At 45.7% G+C, this 18,420-nt stretch overlaps 1 protein-coding gene across 1 annotated transcript in view; it reads right to left on the bottom strand.

Annotated features, from left to right (window-relative positions):
- LOC308591547 (polycystin-1-like protein 2) overlaps positions 1-18,420 on the bottom strand; it is a gene marked incomplete at its 5' end in the record, with an annotated part of 55,177 nt that overhangs the window by 10,197 nt on the left and 26,560 nt on the right. Inside the window, 14 exons of the mRNA XM_081202314.1 lie at positions 4,875-5,009; positions 7,331-7,427; positions 8,296-8,527; positions 9,295-9,523; positions 10,215-10,431; positions 11,969-12,189; positions 12,961-13,160; positions 13,804-13,950; positions 14,322-14,500; positions 14,721-14,822; positions 15,723-15,953; positions 16,351-16,571; positions 17,210-17,435; positions 18,243-18,374. Coding sequence (XP_081058440.1) covers positions 4,875-5,009; positions 7,331-7,427; positions 8,296-8,527; positions 9,295-9,523; positions 10,215-10,431; positions 11,969-12,189; positions 12,961-13,160; positions 13,804-13,950; positions 14,322-14,500; positions 14,721-14,822; positions 15,723-15,953; positions 16,351-16,571; positions 17,210-17,435; positions 18,243-18,374 — 2,569 coding nt within the window. The remainder of the gene's footprint in view (positions 1-4,874; positions 5,010-7,330; positions 7,428-8,295; positions 8,528-9,294; positions 9,524-10,214; positions 10,432-11,968; positions 12,190-12,960; positions 13,161-13,803; positions 13,951-14,321; positions 14,501-14,720; positions 14,823-15,722; positions 15,954-16,350; positions 16,572-17,209; positions 17,436-18,242; positions 18,375-18,420) is intronic.

The following is an 18,420-nucleotide window of genomic DNA, read 5'->3' as shown; positions in this document are numbered from 1 at the left end:
TACAGTGGTACCCCGCAAGACGAACGCCTCGCAAGACGGAAAACCCGCTAGACGAAAGGGTTTTCCGTTTTGGAGGCGCTTCGCAAAACGAATTTCCCTATGGGCTTGCTTCGCAAGACGAAAGCCCATAGGGAAATCTCCGGGGACCTCTTTTAAATGCTAGCGGTGGGGAGCAAAGCCTTTTCCCCCCCCTCCGGCCTTCAGAAGAGGTCCAGGAAGGCTGGCGGGGCCCGAAAGGCTTTGCTCCCCAGCGCCAGCATTTTAAAAGCAGTCCGGGATAGCAGGGAAGCGCTTCCCGCTATCCTGGACGGCTTTTGAAGGCAGGAGAGATCCGCGAAGCCTGGGCGCGCTGATGTCAGCGCGCGCACGCTTCAGCATGCCGGCAAGTCTCCGCCAGCAGCGGCAGCGCTGCCGCTGCTGGCGGAGAGGTCCGCGAAGCCTGGGCGCGCTGATGTCAGCGCGCGCAGGCTTCGGCATGCCGGCAAGTCTCCACCAGCAGCGGCAGCGCTGCCGCTGCTGGCGGAGAGGTCCGCGAAGCCTGGGCGCGCTGATGTCAGCGCACGCAGGCTTCGGCATGCCGGCAAGTCTCCGCCAGCAGCGGCAGCGCTGCCGCTGCTGGCGGAGAGGTCCGCGAAGCCTGGGCGCGCTGCGTGCAGGCTTCGGCATGCCGGCAAGTCTCCGCCAGCAGCGGCAGCGCTGCCGCTGCTGGCGGAGAGGTCCGTGAAGCCTGGGCGCGCTGCGTGCAGGCTTCGGCATGCCGGCAAGTCTCCGCCAGCAGCGGCAGCGCTGCCGCTGCTGGCGGAGAGGTCCGCGAAGCCTTGGCCGGACAGCTTTTGAAGGCAGGCGGGGGGAGCAAAGACTTTCGCCCCCGCCAGCCTTCAGAAGAGGTCCAGGACCTCTTCTGAAGGCTGGCGGGGGGCAAAAGTCTTTGTCCCCCCTGCCTGCCTTCCCAGGGGCTTTTAAATCGCCCCGACAGCGGAAAAGTCCTCCGCTGTCCCGGGGCGATTTTAAAATGCTGGGGGTGGGAAGAAAAGCCCTTGTCCCCCCCCCCCCAGCCTTCAGAAGAGGTCGGGGGACAGACTGTCCCGGGACCTGGTCTGAAGTCGGTTTCCCTAGGAACGCATTAATTGATTTTCAATGCATTCCTATGGGAAACCGTGCATCGCAAGACGAAAAACTCGCAAGAAGAAAAAACTTGCGGAACGAATTAATTTCGTCTTGCGAGGCACCACTGTATAAAAGTTATGACGCTGGAAGATGAGCCCCTCAGGTCGGAAGGCGTCCAACATGCTACTGAGGAAGAGCGGAGGACAAGTACAAGTAGATTCAGAGCTGATGAAGCGGCTTTGCCAAAGCCGAAAGGACGCTCAGTTGCGGATATGCCTGGAAGCGAAAGGAAAGTCCAATGCTGTAAAGAAAAATATTGCATAGGAACCTGGAATGTAAGAACCATGAACCTGGGTAAGTTGGATGTGGTCAAAAATGAGATGGCAAGAATAAATATTGACATCCTGGGCATCAGTGAACTAAAATGGACGGGGATGGGTGAATTCAGTTCAGATGACCATCATATCTACTACTGTGGGCAAGAATCCCGTAAAAGAAATGGAGTGGCCCTCATAGTCAACAAAAGAGTGGCAAAAGCTGTATTGGGATGCAATCTCAAAAATGATAGAATGATCTCGATACGAATCCAAGGCAGACCATTTAACATCACAGTAATCCAAGTTTATGCACCAACCACTGCTGCTGAAGAAGCTGAAATTGACCAGTTCTATGAAGATTTACAACACCTTATAGAATTGACACCAAAGAAGGATGTTCTTCTCATTATAGGGGATTGGAATGCTAAAGTAGGGAGTCAAGAGATAAAAGGAACAACTAGCAAGTTTGGCCTTGGAGTTCAAAACGAAGCAGGGCAAAGGCTAATAGAGTTCTGCCAAGAGAACAAGCTGGTCATTACAAACACTCTTTTCCAAGAACACAAAAGACGACTCTACACATGGACATCACCAGATGGGCAGCATCGAAATCAGATTGATTATATTCTCTGCAGCCAAAGATGGAGAAGCTCTATAGAGTCAGCAAAAACAAGACCTGGAGCTGACTGTGGCTCAGATCATCAGCTTCTTGGAGCAAAATTCAAGCTTAAACTGAAGAAAGTAGGAAAAACCACTGGGCCGGTAAGATACAATCTAAGTCAAATCCCACAGTGGAAGTGAGGAACAGGTTTAAGGATTTAGATTTGGTGGACAGAGTGCCTGAAGAACTATGGGTGGAGGCTCACAACATTATACAGGAGGCAGCAACTAAAACCATCCCAATGAAAAGGAAATGCAAGAAAGCAAAGTGGCTGTCCAACGAGGCCTTACAAATAGCAGGGGAGAGAAGGCAAGCAAAATGCGAGGGAGATAGTGAAAGATACAGGGAATTGAATGCAGATTTCCAAAAAATAGCAAGGAGAGACAAGAAGGCCTTCTTAAACGAGCAATGCAAAGAAATAGAGGAAAACAACAGAATGGGAAGAACCAGAGATCTGTTCAAGAAAATTGGAGATATGAAAGGAACAGTTCATACAAAGATCACCATCATAAAGGACAAAAGTGGTAAGGACCTAACAGAAGCAGAAGATATCAAGAAGAGGTGGCAAGAATACACAGAGGAATTATACCAGAAAGATATGGATGGCTCGTACACCCCAGGTAGTGTGGTTGCTGACCTTGAGCAAGACATCCTGGAGAGTGAAGTCAAAAGGGCCTTAGAAAGCACTGCAAATAACAAGGCCAGTGGAAGTGATGGTATTCCAGCTGAACTATTTAAAATTTTAAAAGATGATGCTATTAAGGTGCTACACTCAATATGCCAGCAAGTTTGGAAAACTCAGCAGTGGCCAGAGGATTGGAGAAGATCAGTCTACATCCCAATCCCAAAGAAGGGCAGTGCCAAAGAATGCTCCAACTACCGCACAACTGCACTCATTTCACACGCTAGCAAGGTTATGCTTAAAATTCTACAAGGAAGGCTCAAGGAGTATGTAGACTGAGAACTCCCAGAAGTGCAAGCTGGATTTAGAAGAGGCAGAGGAACCAGAGACCAAATTGCAAACATGCGCTGGATTATGGAGAAAGCTAGAGAGTTCCAGAAAGACATCTACTTCTGCTTCATTGACTATGCAAAAGCCTTTGACTGTGTCAACCACAGCAAACTATGGCAAGTTCTTAAAGAAATGGGAGTGCCTGATCACCTCATCTGTCTCCTGAGAAATCTCTATGTGGGACAAGAAGCTACAGTTAGAACTGGATATGGAACAACTGATTGGTTCAAAATTGGGAAAGGAGTACAGCAAGGCTGTATATTGTCTCCCTGCTTATTTAACTTATATGCAGAATCCATGATGCGAAAGGCTGGGCTGGATGAATCCCAAGCCGGAATTAAGATCACCGGAAGAAATATCAACAACCTCAGATATGCAGATGACACAACCTTGATGGCAGAAAGTTAAGAGGAATTAAAGAACCTTTTAATGAGGGTGAAAGAGGAGAGCGCAAAATATGGTCTGAAGCCCAACATCAAAAAAACGAAGATCATGGCCACTGGGCCCATCACCTCCTGGCAAATAGAAGGGGAAGAAATGGAGGCAGTGAGAGATTTTACTTTCTTGGGCTCCATGATCACTGCAGATGGTGACAGCAGTCACAAAATTAAAAGACGCCTGCTCCTTGGGAGAAAGGCGATGGCAAACCTTGACGGCATTTTAAAAAGCAGAGACATCACCTTGCCAACAAAGGTCTGTATAGTTAAAGCCATGGTTTTCCCAGTAGTGATGTATGGAAGTGAGAGCTGGACCATAAAGAAGGCTGATCGCCGAAGAATTGATGCTTTTGAATTATGGTGCTGGAGGAGACTCTTGAGAGTCCCATGGACTGCAAGAAGATCAAACATATCCATTCTTAAGGAAATTAGCCCTGAACACTCACTGGAAGGACAGATCGTGAAGCTGAGGCTCCAATACTTTGGCCACCTCATGAGAAGAGAAGACTCCCTGGAAAAGACCCTGATGTTGGGAAAGATTGAGGGCACAAGGAGAAGGGGACGACAGAGGACGAGATGGTTGGACAGTGTTCTCGAAGCTACAAACATGAGTCTGACCAAACTGCGGGAGGCAGTGGAAGACAGAAGTGCCTGGCGTGTTCTGGTCCATGGGGTCGCGAAGAGTCGGACACAACTAAATGACTAAACAACAACAAAGGACCCCTGGATGGTTAAGTCCAGTCAAAGGCAACTTCGGTGCTCATCTAGCTTTTCAAGGCCAAGGGAGCCGGTGTTTGCCCACAGACAGCTTTCCGGGTCATCTGGTCAGCATGACTAAACTGCTACTGGCGCATGGAGGACTGTGACAAGTGCCAGAGCGCATGGAAATGCTGTTTACTTTCCCTCTACAGCGCCATCCACTCCCTTTATGTTTACCTTACCTATTTATTTACTTGCACTGGTATGCTTTCAAACTGCTAGGTTGGCAGAAGCTGGGACAGAGCAACGGGAGCTCACACCGTCATGTAGATTCAAACTGCCAACCTTCCAATTGGCAAACCCAAGAGGCCCGGTGGTTTAGACCACAGCACCACCCGGCACACAGCTCACCTGATCAGTCTTCCCCATGGTGAGATTATTGTATTTCTATTTACGTTTACAGTAATCATTTCTGAATGTGCATCTATACATATAAATCAGACAAGCACATTTTATGTGAATCAGTGTAGCCTGTTGTCTCCGTCTTCTTGACAAGGAAATAAGTAACTAACCAACTCATGTCTTCTTTTAAAGCCCATTCTCTCTCCCCTCACAGTATGTTTAGAATGCAATCATAAAAGTACCCAATATTTCTCTAATCAGGGCAAATGCTTTCTGCTCCTTGACACGGTTATTCTTCATTTTCTCAATGTCGGTAGAAGGGGGAGGCTGGTAGATGTTGCTTTCTCTGCGAGCTCCAAAGATAGGGTTTGAGTCACCTGTACAGGAAGAGGAGGCAGCAGCCTATTACTAGCCTGGAATTTATCAGCTGAAAACAATAGGAGAGGGACAATGTTTGGAGACTGTGAATCCATGGCAATAGGCCTATGTCACCAATCTCAGGTAGCGCATTCTTGGCTGTATGAAAAGTGCAGTTTCCATTGGGAAAGCCTAATTTAGACTAGCCCTAGAGCTAGTTTTGATGGCCTACATCAGGGCTGGGGAATCTTTTTCAGCCTGAGGAAAAATTCTCTTCTAGGCATCCTTCCAATGGTCACATTTCAGTGGTGGGCAGGGTCAGAAGCAAAAGTGGGTGGAGCAACAATGCTCACACATCTCTGTCTATCCAGGCAAGCAAGAAGCATCATCAGGAGCTCAAAGGCACATTCTAGTTATCAAATCCCACCCCAAAATAGCAACAGTCTGGGGGCAGGGTTCGTGGTTGTTTTTGCATAATGTTCTTACTTACTTTTCATGCTACAGAAAATACATTTTAATAGCAACAGTACGATGTGCCCCAAGCTACCAAGGACATTCATACTCCTTTAGGTACCCAGCTCATTTAGAGCTCTGTAGGTCAAGGCCAGAACCTTCAAATACAAAGTCAGTGAAAGCTTCTTTGGTTTCTTGACCATTTCCAGGCACAATTATAGACAGACAGACAGACAGGAAGGATTGCAGGCTACTTTGTATATCTCCTTGCAGTCACTTCCTCAGCACGTGGGAAATCTGTGGTCCTCCAGTTGTTGTTGGACTGCAATTCCCACCAGCCCCAGTAGCCTGGTCAGGGATGATGGGAATTGGAGTCCAGTAACAGGTTCCCCACCCCCCGCACTAGCTGATTAATAGTGCAATGTTTGTCGACTCAGAAGGAGAAACCAATGACTTCAGTGTGACTCACTGTTCGGTTAAGCGTGTATAGCAATCCTAAACACACTTACTAGGGAGAAAGCCCTACTGAGCACTGTGGGACTTACCTCCAGATAAACATGGATTAGATTGCACTTTGCCTCCACAGCATCTATCAGTATATTGTTAATTATAAAACAGCAGCACGATAGTTTCATTTAAAAAAACAACAACTCTCTATAAATACTCAGTCTTCCATCACCAACCGTAAGCTGATTTTTAATGCTGACTGCCCTTCTGTTTTAGGCTAAGATGCTTATTTGATACAATTGTTTATGTAACCTGCACTGGGTTCTTACTAGGAAAACAAAGGATACACATTAAAAAACCCCTTTAGGAACTTCAATGGAGAAGCTGAATTATTTAGAAATAGAAAATAGCACAAACTTACCTAGTACCTTGGATTATGGACAAAAAAGCGTAGACTGACTGGAGCAAAGAAAAGGTCATCAATATCAAACAGTGCATGTGATCTAACACCCATCATGGCTATTGAAATGGGCAGGGGAGAATATGTTTGGCTTAAGGTGAGATAAAAATAGATCTCTGCACAAGCGAGAAAAGGGCCTAAGTGGAGCGAGGAGCTCTGCTGTACAGGCAGTGAAACTTCCACTTTTCAAAGATGACAAGGAAACTGGGCAGGTGTCCAGTACAGCGTGCTAATTTTGCCAGTGGAACTGATGTGACAACAAGAGACAATTTCACAAGGGAAGCCTGATGCTCCTGAGTCCTGGCTGCCCCTTATGGTCCACAAATTGCAGAAGAGGATGTCCCTTGATATCAGGTTTGTTCGCATGATGTACTGAACACAAGTTCAAACTGTTTCTACCCGTGTTCCAGTGTTTGCATGAAAGAGGGCACGCTTGTTGATCTGTACAGCTCAGCGACTATGTGCATAGGTACACAGACAGTACAACAATTGAACATTACATGCGAATAACATGAGTGCGCAACTATTTGCACATGCAGGTTACACAAATTGTGCAGTTATTGCTAGACTTGCCCCTATTCAGCACTTTGCTCTTCCTCAATCCTTTAGAAGTTGAGGTCAACTGTATGAACCTGCCTAGCTGTTAAGAAAGTCCTCAGAAGGCCTTCTCTGCAGTCCCCTTCTTTTGGGAGCTTGATGGGTGGCAAACAGAAGGATGACTTTAAATTGGAACTACAACTACTTCTAGCTTTCTCTGTCCTACCATCAAAGCCTGGTCGTGATATTTTGCAAAGCCAGGGGAAATAAATTATAGGTCAATTTTCCCCAATCAGCAGCCCTCCAGATGTTTTGAACACCAAATCCCATCAGACACAGTCAGCATGACCAATAGCCAGGGCTGGTGACAGTTTTGAAGGACACCAGATTAGGGAAGGCTAATGTTATTCTAGGCCATGTTATTAAAATAGCTTAATAAGTTACCTGGGGCAGACAATGGGCCATTGATAGATGTGTTTTCCTCATCTTCCTGTTCCACCTTTTTAAGAACCAGAGCAAAGAAAGCAGCAAACCCCAGTACCTGGAAAACAGTTGTTGCAGATCTAGAAACATATTTTGGCACAGATAAGCTTAGTGTAAAATATCTATTTCTGACACCTTGCATTGGCAGTAAAGATATTGTGTTTTCTAAATGCAGATGAAGCCTGTGGAATATTGGAAAATTTGGCCACCAGGAATCTGTTTCACTCTTTCTGAAGACGGCACAAATAGTATGCCACTGATTAATGAAGGCTGCTTTGCACATATCAAATTAAGATAATGCACCGTTAGAACTACGGTTTCTGAAGGTGCCAGCAATTCTGTAGTTAAACCAATAACTACAATTTCCAGGCTTCTCTTTCTTCAGACTCATGCTTAAAGAGATTTAAAACCAGTTTACATTTGTAGTATAGACATTAAATTAAAAGACGAAACAAAGCCCTGCAATTCTTCCCACATATATTTAGATGGCCTCTTGGTACCCTGATTTGGCCTTAGGCTAGGAACAAGCAGATAAAATCAGATAAATGAAAGTGCATATCCAGAGGTGCCCATAGCATCCCTTCTGCAAGTGGTCCACAGAAACACAACCCTTGGTGAGCAATGCATTATCTCCTCTTCATTTCCAAGCCCTGAATATCCTGCTGTGACCATTCACTGACATTCCCACTTGTGTGCACACATGTAAATGGAGCTTCTGCCATTGAACCTTATGTAACTAAAGTCTGTGATGAAAAGGAAGGGCAGTCTTCAGTGGTAGAGTATCTGCTTTGCATGCAGAATGCCCCAGGTCCCCTCCCTAGAATCTCCAAGAAGGGCTGTGGAAGACCCCTGCTTGAAACCCTGGAGTCAGTGCAGACAATATTGAGCTGGATGGACAGCTTTCTAATGTTCCTAAGGGAGCTTACCTTTAAGGGTTGTGTGATGAAAAGGCTTTCAAAGAAGGAGATGGCCATGGAGATCAGCCACTTGATGGAGTTGTCCTTCCCATAATGCAGCCCGTAGAGCATTGTGAAGAATCCCGATACGCCGCTGGTGATGGCCACCAGGGACCAGGCAATGAAGACACACCACCAGGGCAGGCCTTTGGGTGTTGGTTCCTTCTTGCCATCTCCGAGAACGCTGGGAGTTGGCGAGCCTCTGGTGAAGCAAGAAAGCTGGGTTACATGACATACACAAGAGCTCAAAGCAGTGGTAAAAAATGCTAAATAAGCATCTTAACCAGGAGGGGGCAGAATGTTGAATGAAAAAGATTACAAGTGTGTAAGAGTGCTTTAAAACTACGATAGGGATATGGTCCTTGTCATCCCTCAGTCATTCACTCACTGTGTGGTCTTAGATAAAAAAATCTCTTGACAGATTAACTACTGAATTTTATATTCTCAAAACAGGGGTTTGAATGTCTGTTTCCTTGTCCCTCATTCTATCTTAAAACATCTTAATTCCACCCTGCAGACTCCATGACTTTACATGAGCTAACTTTTTTTTTCTCATTCTCCCCACCCCGTTTTCCTCCCCCACTCTGTTTACTGTCTAGCTTGATGAAGTGTTCTAGTGAACTCAAAAGGCTGCACGCTACTTTGGGACATTTTGGTTAGACTGCATCTATTGCTGGCCATACTCAGAGGAGACTCACTGAAATCAGTTGACATGATTAATTTAGGTCTATTCATCTCAGTAGGTCTAATCTGAGCAAAGCTTAGCTGAGTACAACCTGTGGCCTTGTGGTGGATTTTTGGCCTCAGTTTTCCCTTCCCCAAACTGTAAACTGGGAATAACAGACCTATCTCATAGGAGTCCTATGAGGAAAAAGTCAACAAGGCAAAGCTTGTAAATGTTCTTATGTAAGATAAATGCATGGGCAATGGCATGAGGCCTCTGGACCTTCCCCAAACTCATCATTTTACCTCTCGCTGATGGATGCTGCAGAGCACAGCTGGCTTTCCAGGAAGTCCTTCATGTGCCGAACCTGCCTCACAGCCTGGGAGTAGCTTTGTGGGCTCTGGAATCTATGAGGCCCCAACAACTCCATCTCCATCTCTACATGCTGTAGCTGCATGTAGAGGCAGCGGTTGTAGTCTCGATGCTTCAGCCTTTCACCCACTCCTTTTTCTGGAGTTGGAGTCCTTCTCTTTTCTAGAGGGAGAGGAAAACTAAAACTTGTTTACTTGGAAATTAAAAGAACACCATCATTTGTAACAGTTGTTTGATGGTAGAATGGACTCTCCTTCACAGGAGGCTTTCGAACAGAGGTTGGATGGCTACTTGTTAGGGACTCCTTACCTGTGATTCCTGCATGTCATCTTGAACTCACCTTTTCTGTAAACTAGAATGCCTCAAACGCAGCAAACGTTCCCCATAGGGAGTTGCTCCACCCCTCAATCATTTTGGTTGCTCTTTTCCTGAACCCTTCCCAACTTTACACTGTGCTTTCTAAGTTGGCCAGAACGGTACAAATGTAGTCACACCATAGATTTGTATAAAGGCATTATGATATTGGCAGTTTTATATTCAGTTATTTTTCTCATCATTCCTAACATGAAAGTTGCCCCCTTTTCACAGTTGCCGCACACTAGAATCCCAAGGTCTCGTTCCTGGTCAGCCACCAGCAGTTCAAACCCAATGAACATATGTGTGAAATTAAGATTTTTTTGCCCCAACAGGCAGCAAAATGTCTCAGTCTGGCCCTGGTGAACTGTCTCAGAGAGTGAGCATGTCAGCCACTAGGACCGTGTTGCCTGCCAGATGGTTCTGTGTCCTTGGGAGCTGTTATCACCTTCACTTACCGGAATTTTGCCGCATCGGAAATTGCCAGCTTGTAACTTACCTTGTAAATCCACCAAGCCGAGGGTGATGATAATTGGATCATCTTTCTTCTTGCTCTCGTCATAAAATTCCTGTCCGATCCTGTTCTGCTGGCAGATAATGTCCTCAACCAAGGCCAAGAGCTTGTTGATGTCAGTCGATTTGCCAAAATCAGGGTCTGGGGAAGGTAGTGGGGCCTTGAGGGTTTTGAACAGGGAGTTGGCAATTCGCCTGATATCCTGTATGGAATCAAAATACATGGTGGCAATGGGAGGGAAAATCCAAATTTGCCAAAATTATGAAAATGCCATCTGTGTTGGTTTCATGCAGAAAACATGCAAGGTTTTCCCCACCTTGATCCAGGCCCAAACCCTTAAAAAAAAACCATCCTCCTCTTACCCAAAAAGAAAGATGAACAGAATCTTGCAATTAGGGGACATGCTATAGCTCAGTGGTAGGGCACCTGCTCTGCTTCCAGAAGGCCCCTGTTTCAATACCCAGCATCTCCAGTTAGGACTGGGAGAGAACCCTGCCTGAAAGCACTGTAGAGCAGTGGCGTAGCGTGGGGGGTGCAGGGGGGGCCGGTCGCACCGGGCGCAACATCTGGGGGTTAGGGTTATGGGGCGCAAATCCACGGGTTAGGGGGCGCAAATCCACGGGTTAGGGGGCGCAAATCCACGGGTTAGGGGGCGCAAATTACTTGCCTTGCCCCGGGTGCTGACAACCCACGCTACGCCACTGCTGTAGAGCAGCTGCCAGTCAGTGTAGACAATACTGTGCTGTATGGACTGTTGTGTCTGGCTCAGTATAAGGCAGTTTCCTTTGTTCCTATATACAGTACGGGGGACGTCCAACTCCCAACAGATTGTGATGTACTCACAGTATTAAAAAACTGACCGTGCTCTACCCATTGTCATTAGATGGATCAAAGTTGTTGGGTTTTTTTGGAAAACCAAAGTTGTTTAGCTTTTCTTAGGAAGCCAGAGTGGTTGAGCTTTTTTGAGGAAGCAGTAGTTGTTGAGCTTTTCAAGTTATTTTTTATTTTGGGGGGGAGGAGATCCAGAGATAACCAGTATCTACCAGAAACACCCCACAATCTACCAGTACTTGAATTCCTTTTCCAAAGAAATAAAATGCTGGAGGAGAGGAGCGACTACATATTATCATGAAATTGAGCCTATACTGCTCAGGCATTGTGCCCTTGCACAGGTGCAGTGGAGCCATCAGAGGAGGATTCTGGGGCAGAAATCCCAGGCCCCATGCAGCAGATAGAGGGAAGGCAGTCTGCAAAACCAGAAGGGCAGTTTACCGTATTCTCAAATCAAGAAATACACATTGCACTTTAAAGAATGGGGGTGTGGGTGGATAAAATCATCATGCCCAGAGTCTTGTTTGTTTGTTTATTTAAATTTAGGAGAGTTTATAAACCATTTCATCAGAGTCCCCAGTGTCAGGTGGAGCAACAGGAACATGAAAGCTTGCCTTGTCACCAGGTCAGGCTATTTCATTCATGTAGGTCAGTATTGTCTGTTCTGACTGGCAGGGTCTCAAACAGAGAACATAGGAAGCTTCCTGATATTTTCAAGACTGCCTAGCAGTGGCTTCCAGAGTTTTAGGCAGGAGCTTGTTTTCAGCCCTACCTGGAGGTGCTGGGGTTTGAAACTGCGACCTTCTGCTTTTGTCCTTCCCTGACCCTTCTAAGTGGAGATGGCACCTTCTGTAGGCAAAGCATGTTTGACTCAGCATAAGGCAGCTTTGTATAGTCACGTGGCTTGCCTTGATCACAGCCTCCGGAGTGAGTGACATATTCTGAGTAGCTTGGTGCAGAGGCGCAGGTAGGTCGGGAGACACTCGCCCACTTTTCCCTGGTTTCTTCTCTTTCTTAGGCTGAGACCGGATGTTCCTGAAGATCTGGACGATGAGCAAGTTGATGGGGAACATGAGGAAGGAGCTCTCAAAGCCAATCATCACCTCCTGCCACGTGAACTCTATTTTACCTGGCAACATCAGGTAGAAGAGAGGCTTTGCAGTTAGGGATCAGTTAGAATTTTCATTTTCTTTGCATTTTAATGAGAAACGACCTAATACGTACTTCTAGAACAACAGAGTCTTTCTTTCAGGTATAAAAACAAATTGACAGAAAACTGAAGACTGGGATGAAAGTCATTAGAACTACTATTTTCCTAAACCCATTCTCATTCTGCTTATTCCTTCTACTCTCCACCCTCTTGCAACAGCAACCAGCTAAATTCCTATTAAAGTCCCAGCATTCCATACCTTAACACTCCAACATTCCAAACATATATGCAACATTCCTCCCTACCTAACATTCCATACTCCAAGCAAACTATCCTCCTTTCCTAATACAAATCCCAAATGTGGTTCATTACAGAGACATTTCATTTGCAAAATTTGGGATGTCAACACTCTGACCTGATGAATCCATGTTCTTTGTTTAAGAAGCTGAGCCATGCATGCTGGAAAGCCTTTCTAGTAAGCATTTATATAGAAGGTTTCACACACTCAAAGTGCTTCACATGGATAATCTCAGAAATCTCGCAAACAGCCCTTCAGAGTAGGCCAGTATGGTTATTCCCAGATAACTAAAGAAATGAACAAAGTAGCAGCCTGCTTAAAGTCACCTAGCAGCGATGTCAATCCAAAGCAAGAAGAACCCTTCAGATCTATAGAACCCCTTCCTTGTTCATCATTCTGTCTTAACTCTCACCACAGTTCCAACTCAAGTGGTGAGGCTGGCATGCAGTTACCTAAATCCATTTTCTGGTCAGCTGGATCCTTAGGCACACCCCAGAACATGATGCTGGTCAGCATGGTGCACAGAAGCAGTGAGAAGCAGCAGGATACCCTCTGGGCTCTCGTGAAGGAGCTGCGTGGTGAGCGGTTGAAAATGGAGTACCAAATATGCCCATCACGGAAACCCTTTGAGGTCTTCATGAAAAACAGATTGCTGCAGAGGAGCAAAGAAGGTGTCAGGCTGGACCATGAGTAACATTTATTTTAAGCTAAAACATAAGACTGTTTTGTGGATGCATGGCTTCATGAAAACACAGACAAATGAAACCACCAGAGTCGCATAAATCGTTCTGGTGTGACTTGTAGTCTTCACCCTGTTAATAATCTCTAGCTGGATGAGGAGCATCTGTCTTCCCAGACTGGACCCTGGCTTGTTGTTCTCTTACACCTAGGAAGACACGACCTCCAACCAGGGGGCCAAGGCGTGGGGAGAAGACCTTCCGCCTCCTTCTGTAAGTTTTACTAGCTAGTCATTTCTACGGCAACAAACCTATACTTGGCCAATTCTTCAGTCACGTAAAAAGATGTTTAACCGTCTTGGTGGCCATTAATTTAACTACTTCAGTAGTTCCTTCCACTATACAGTTACAGATATAAAACCACAGGCTTGCAGGGGACACAAAGATAGCATTCATACCAACCCCACTACACTATTTTACTTACACACACACACACATTTCTGCATTACCAACAAAACCCATGTGCAAGGGACTCTCTACTTCATAACCAGGGGAAGCATTTCTGGTAGGGCCAAAGCAGCCAGAGGAAACTGCTCCTTCTGGTCCAGCCTAACATACCTGAACTGCTTCATATCTTCCTCAGTAGCTATGGGGAACACTTTATCGAGGACACAATCTCCGACATCAATGGCTAGCCAAGAGTTGCAGAGGAAATACCATTTCTGATCCATGGCCACATCCTGAACCAGCACACGGTTCACATACCTGTGAACAAAAACAACAGAAAGAAGCTAGCGGCACTGACTTGGGATAGATTCGCACAACACAAGTGCACCAGAGCCCCCACTGCAGTATTTTGTGCCATGAGTGATTGTTCTTATGCAATTGGGCACCCTAGCCAATCCACTCTTGACCATGATTTACCAAGCCAACTTCACCCCTCTCCCTCTCAGTTACCAGTAGCAACCTCCATATTGGGAAAACAGGTGAGCAGCATCTCCTCACCCGGCTCTGCCTCAGTAGCTGCTACTGCCCATGGGGGAGCTCAGCATCCAGCCTATCAGCTGGCTCCTCTTTCCCAGCCCTAGTTTAAAGGTTGACCCTTTCCCTGTTCCATCTCTTTGCCCCTTGCATACCAGGACGGGCTGCCTCCTGAATTGTCATGCCATAGCCGGATGCTCTGCAGTTCCCCGAGTGGAAACAGTGTACACAGTAGGAAGACATCCACTCCTCCTCGCTCAAAGACTGGCATGTCGGGGTCCACCAGGTGGTGTGGCTCACTCTCCCCTTCCTGGCCGTACAAGGTCAGAGTCACCTGGAATAGCAATTGTTCATGCTTGTACTGTACTTGCGTGCCACCCAATCCTGAGCTGTGAATAGGTGTCTGAACAGAGCAAATGCAGGTGTGCATGAACACGACCAGGGGCTGTTTCACTATTTACTGCTTTATGATTTGCACTTATAGCCTCCAGGGTTTCAGGCATGAGCTACAGCTCCTTACTTGTGTGCAACAATGCCCAGGACTCCATTGGTACCTTGGAGGTTGTAGCTGAGCCTCGACGGTGTCCGGTAAAAACAGTCACCAGGTAGCGATACTGAGCAAAGGGGTCGTTGTCCTCCAACACCGTTATCTTCACCTGGAGATTTTATGGCAGCATCAGCAAAGACATGCAAATGACGAATGAAGATATGTAATGCAGGGAAGAGGAGAATGATTACTAGATCTGAATCTAAGACGTACCTGGAAATAGGACCAGGTTTGTTTTTTTTGCTGAGGGATGAACTCCGATTCTCCACCCCACCCCATAATTTATTCACACCTCAAAGGAAACACATAGGGTCTTCAAATGGAATGCTGATTACCTCTTCCTCTTTGCACCATCTCAAAAATACATATTTTAAAAATATTTCTTAACTACCCTTCTTCAAGAGATTTCAGGGCAGTTTAAAGGAGTATGAAAACAAGTCATATACAAAGGCACAGCTCTATGTAACAAGTACAAAAATGTGCCAAAAAGGCACAAGACTGTAACATCAACGTATTAATGAGAGGAAGTTTACGATCAAGTAGACAAAAGTCTATTACAATTGCAAAGTGTACATTTCAGCAAGGATGACAAAGAACCACACAATGGAAAAATATTTATTATTGTACAGTTGTACCTTGGTTCTGGAACGCCTTGTGACTTGAATGTTTTGGCTCCTGAACACCGCAAACCAGGAAGTGAGTGTTTTGGTTTGCAAACGTTTTTTGGAAGCTGAACAGCCAACACGGCTGACGTGGCTTCCAATTGAGTGCAGGAAGCTCCTGCAGCCAATCGGAAGCCACGCCTTGGTTTCTGAACATTTTCGGAAGTCGAATGGACTTCTGGAATGGACTCCCGAGAACCAAGGTACCACTGTATTGAAGAATGCTCAGTTGAAGAATGCTCTAAGCAACCAACAGCTTCCAGATAATGTCTTGTTTCACCGATCTTTCTCAGGTGATAACAGCTTCATATTGCGGGAGACAAGTTCTAACTGAGAACAAGACTTACTTTGGCATCATCTTGGATGTCTTTTCTTCTGGCCCAGATCAGAACCAGCAGGTACACGAGGAAGATGCTGCCCACAGTTGTCACCACCACAGGGTTGTCCACAAAGGTGGCAAACAACTCCACCGTTCTGCTGACATCGATAGAGTTTGGCATCACAAAGAAGGAGCTCCCAAAGAATGTCAGGTGGTTACAGAGACACTGAGTGCCATTGGGGTTTGTTTTGGGGCCAACCTGCAAGCCAAGGAATAGTTGTCATTATGACCACCTATCTATCCCTACATTTATTATTATTATTATTATTCCTATAAGAATCCAAAAATACCCACTCACAAGCTTGTGACTTTGTGCAAACCTTGTGAGTAGATTTTTTCCCCCTTATAGGAATGGAGGAAGCTGCCTTATCCTGAGCCAGACTATTGTTCTGTCTAGCTCAGTACAGTCTACTCTGACTGGCAGTGGTTCTTCAAGGTTCCAGGCAGAGGTCTCCCTCTGCCCTACCTGGAGATGCCAGGGACTGAACCTGGGACCTTCTGCATGCTAGGCTGGTGCTCTACCATTAGGCTGCGGTCCTCCCCCAAATTTCATTACTCAGGATGTCCCTCCGCTGCATTATATTCTGTCTACTCACGTGGCATCCATAGCTGTTCCAGTTTCCTTGGTGCTCATCCCAGAATACACACTGGGAGACAAAGCAAGTGACAGAAACATTTATGTCATGGGTGGCCATGGACTCCAGTTCTGTTTCTGGTCTCACAATGAAATAGTAGGTCCCTTCTCCAAAAATAAGGTCTTCCGGGTGAAGGATCCAGGAATATACAACATCTGGAACAGATGTGGTTGAGCTGAAGTCTAGGGAAGTATGATCAGATTAAGCAATGCTTATTGCTTTATTTATAACATTTTTATGTGGTTAAAACGTGGCTTTGAAACATTAACAAGAGACCACAAAGGTTTTATAAGTCATGATTAAAAGTCTACAAAAAAGATTAAAAGGTTGTTCTTAGCGGGAAAGGTTGTAATGTAAGAAAGGTTACATGTACACATTGCAAACCCCAAATGGACCAAGAAGAGTATAGTGAAATAAAGAGGTTAAATGCACCCAGCTTTCCCTCAGACTAAACAGTCTCTCAACATAACATTCTCTCTAAAGATTCTTGCATTAGAGCCGCAGCTCCTCCTCCTTTTTTGGAGTGCTGTCTTCCTTGTCATTGGGACACTCACTTTGATCTGCCTTTCTTTACCCTCAGGCTACCCAAGCCCCTTACAGCCCAAGCCACAAAGCACTTGCAAACATTGCCTAGAGTTTGTGTCTTTCTCAATGGTTTTACCACCTTCCAATTGGTTTCCCAGACAAGTAAGGTTTTATAAACAAACCCCTTAATTCTCAAACTAACCTGCATGAAAGATTTTTAGTTTTCACACAGGCTTACATCACCCTTTGGTTTATGAGCAAGCAACCAGACCTCTATCAGAGTGTTTATTTTTACCTCTTGAATTTCTGTTGAGAGGAAGGCGTGTCATCAATTCATAGTCAGTCTCGTTGGGGTGATAGCCATATCCCAAATATAGGATAAGTGGAATGTCTTGGTCCAGCTGTAGATGGATCACTAGAGATGCATTTACTGAAGTCACATTGACTTGGAGAGCACCGAAGTTTCCCAGATTCAACACATTCAGGTCATTGTCAGTTGCTGAATTCCTTGGCAGCATTATCTGCATTTAATGTCAACAGTTCAATTCTGGAAATGCCCCCAAACCCTGATAAATCTTTAAAAACCTATGCTGTCATCAAGCAGGGAGACCCAGCTGAAGTATAAATGCAAGTGTGTGTTTATATATTAAATTTCTACCCCACCTTCTTTCTATGGAACTCCAGGTGTCTTTAATGGGGTGTCCCCTTCCCAGGCAGTCTCAACCTTGCACTGCCCAAATTCAGACTTGTTTGGCTTCAGCAAGGTGCCTGCATCAATACCTTAAGACAGAGCTTTCCAAACCGTGTGTTGTGACACGTTAGTATCTTGGCTGCAGTGTGCAGGTGTGTCGGGCAAATGTTCCCTGCGCTCCTCCCAGGGCTGGAAACAGGTCAATTTAACCTCCGATTTCCTAGTAAAACTGAATTACTAAGAAGTATTGAATGTCTAAGAAGTGTGCCACCAACATGAAAAGTTTGAAAGCTCTGCCTTAAGACCATGTCTTGGATGCTGTGGTTAACCTGTGGCCTTCTAGATGGTTCTGGACTACAACTCCCATCACCCTGACCATAGGCCAGGGGTGGGGAACTGTGGTTTGTAGCCTACTAAGTCCTGCTTTGTGTAGACCCATTTAAATTAAATCTTAGTTAATAATGTCCACCAATTTCCATGGCTTTACTATAAGTAAGACTAATGTTGGATCCAAGCCTGGGTGGGCTGGGCTTCTCCCCTCATCACAATACAGTTAGCAATGATGAATGAACGAAGTGGCCTGTTTTTAGAAAAGCACATGGTCCTGCCCTTCAGAAATGCACACAAGGAAAATTACCTCAATGTCTTCTGTAAGGTTCTTAACTGGAATAACCAGTCCATCTAGGCTGGTGAGGGAGAGGCCTCCCACAGCACCATGGATATCAAAGCTGTCACTTGTGGAAAAGGGATTCACAGACAAGCTCACCATCTACAGGAAGAGATTTTTAAGAACCAAAAAGATTTGATCATAGAAT

Source organism: Podarcis bocagei (genome assembly GCF_964188305.1).
Source record: "Podarcis bocagei genome assembly, chromosome: 7".
NCBI lineage: Eukaryota > Metazoa > Chordata > Lepidosauria > Squamata > Lacertidae > Podarcis > Podarcis bocagei.
Note: the sequence above shows the minus strand (reverse complement) of the source record. Positions and strands in the feature narration are given on the sequence as shown.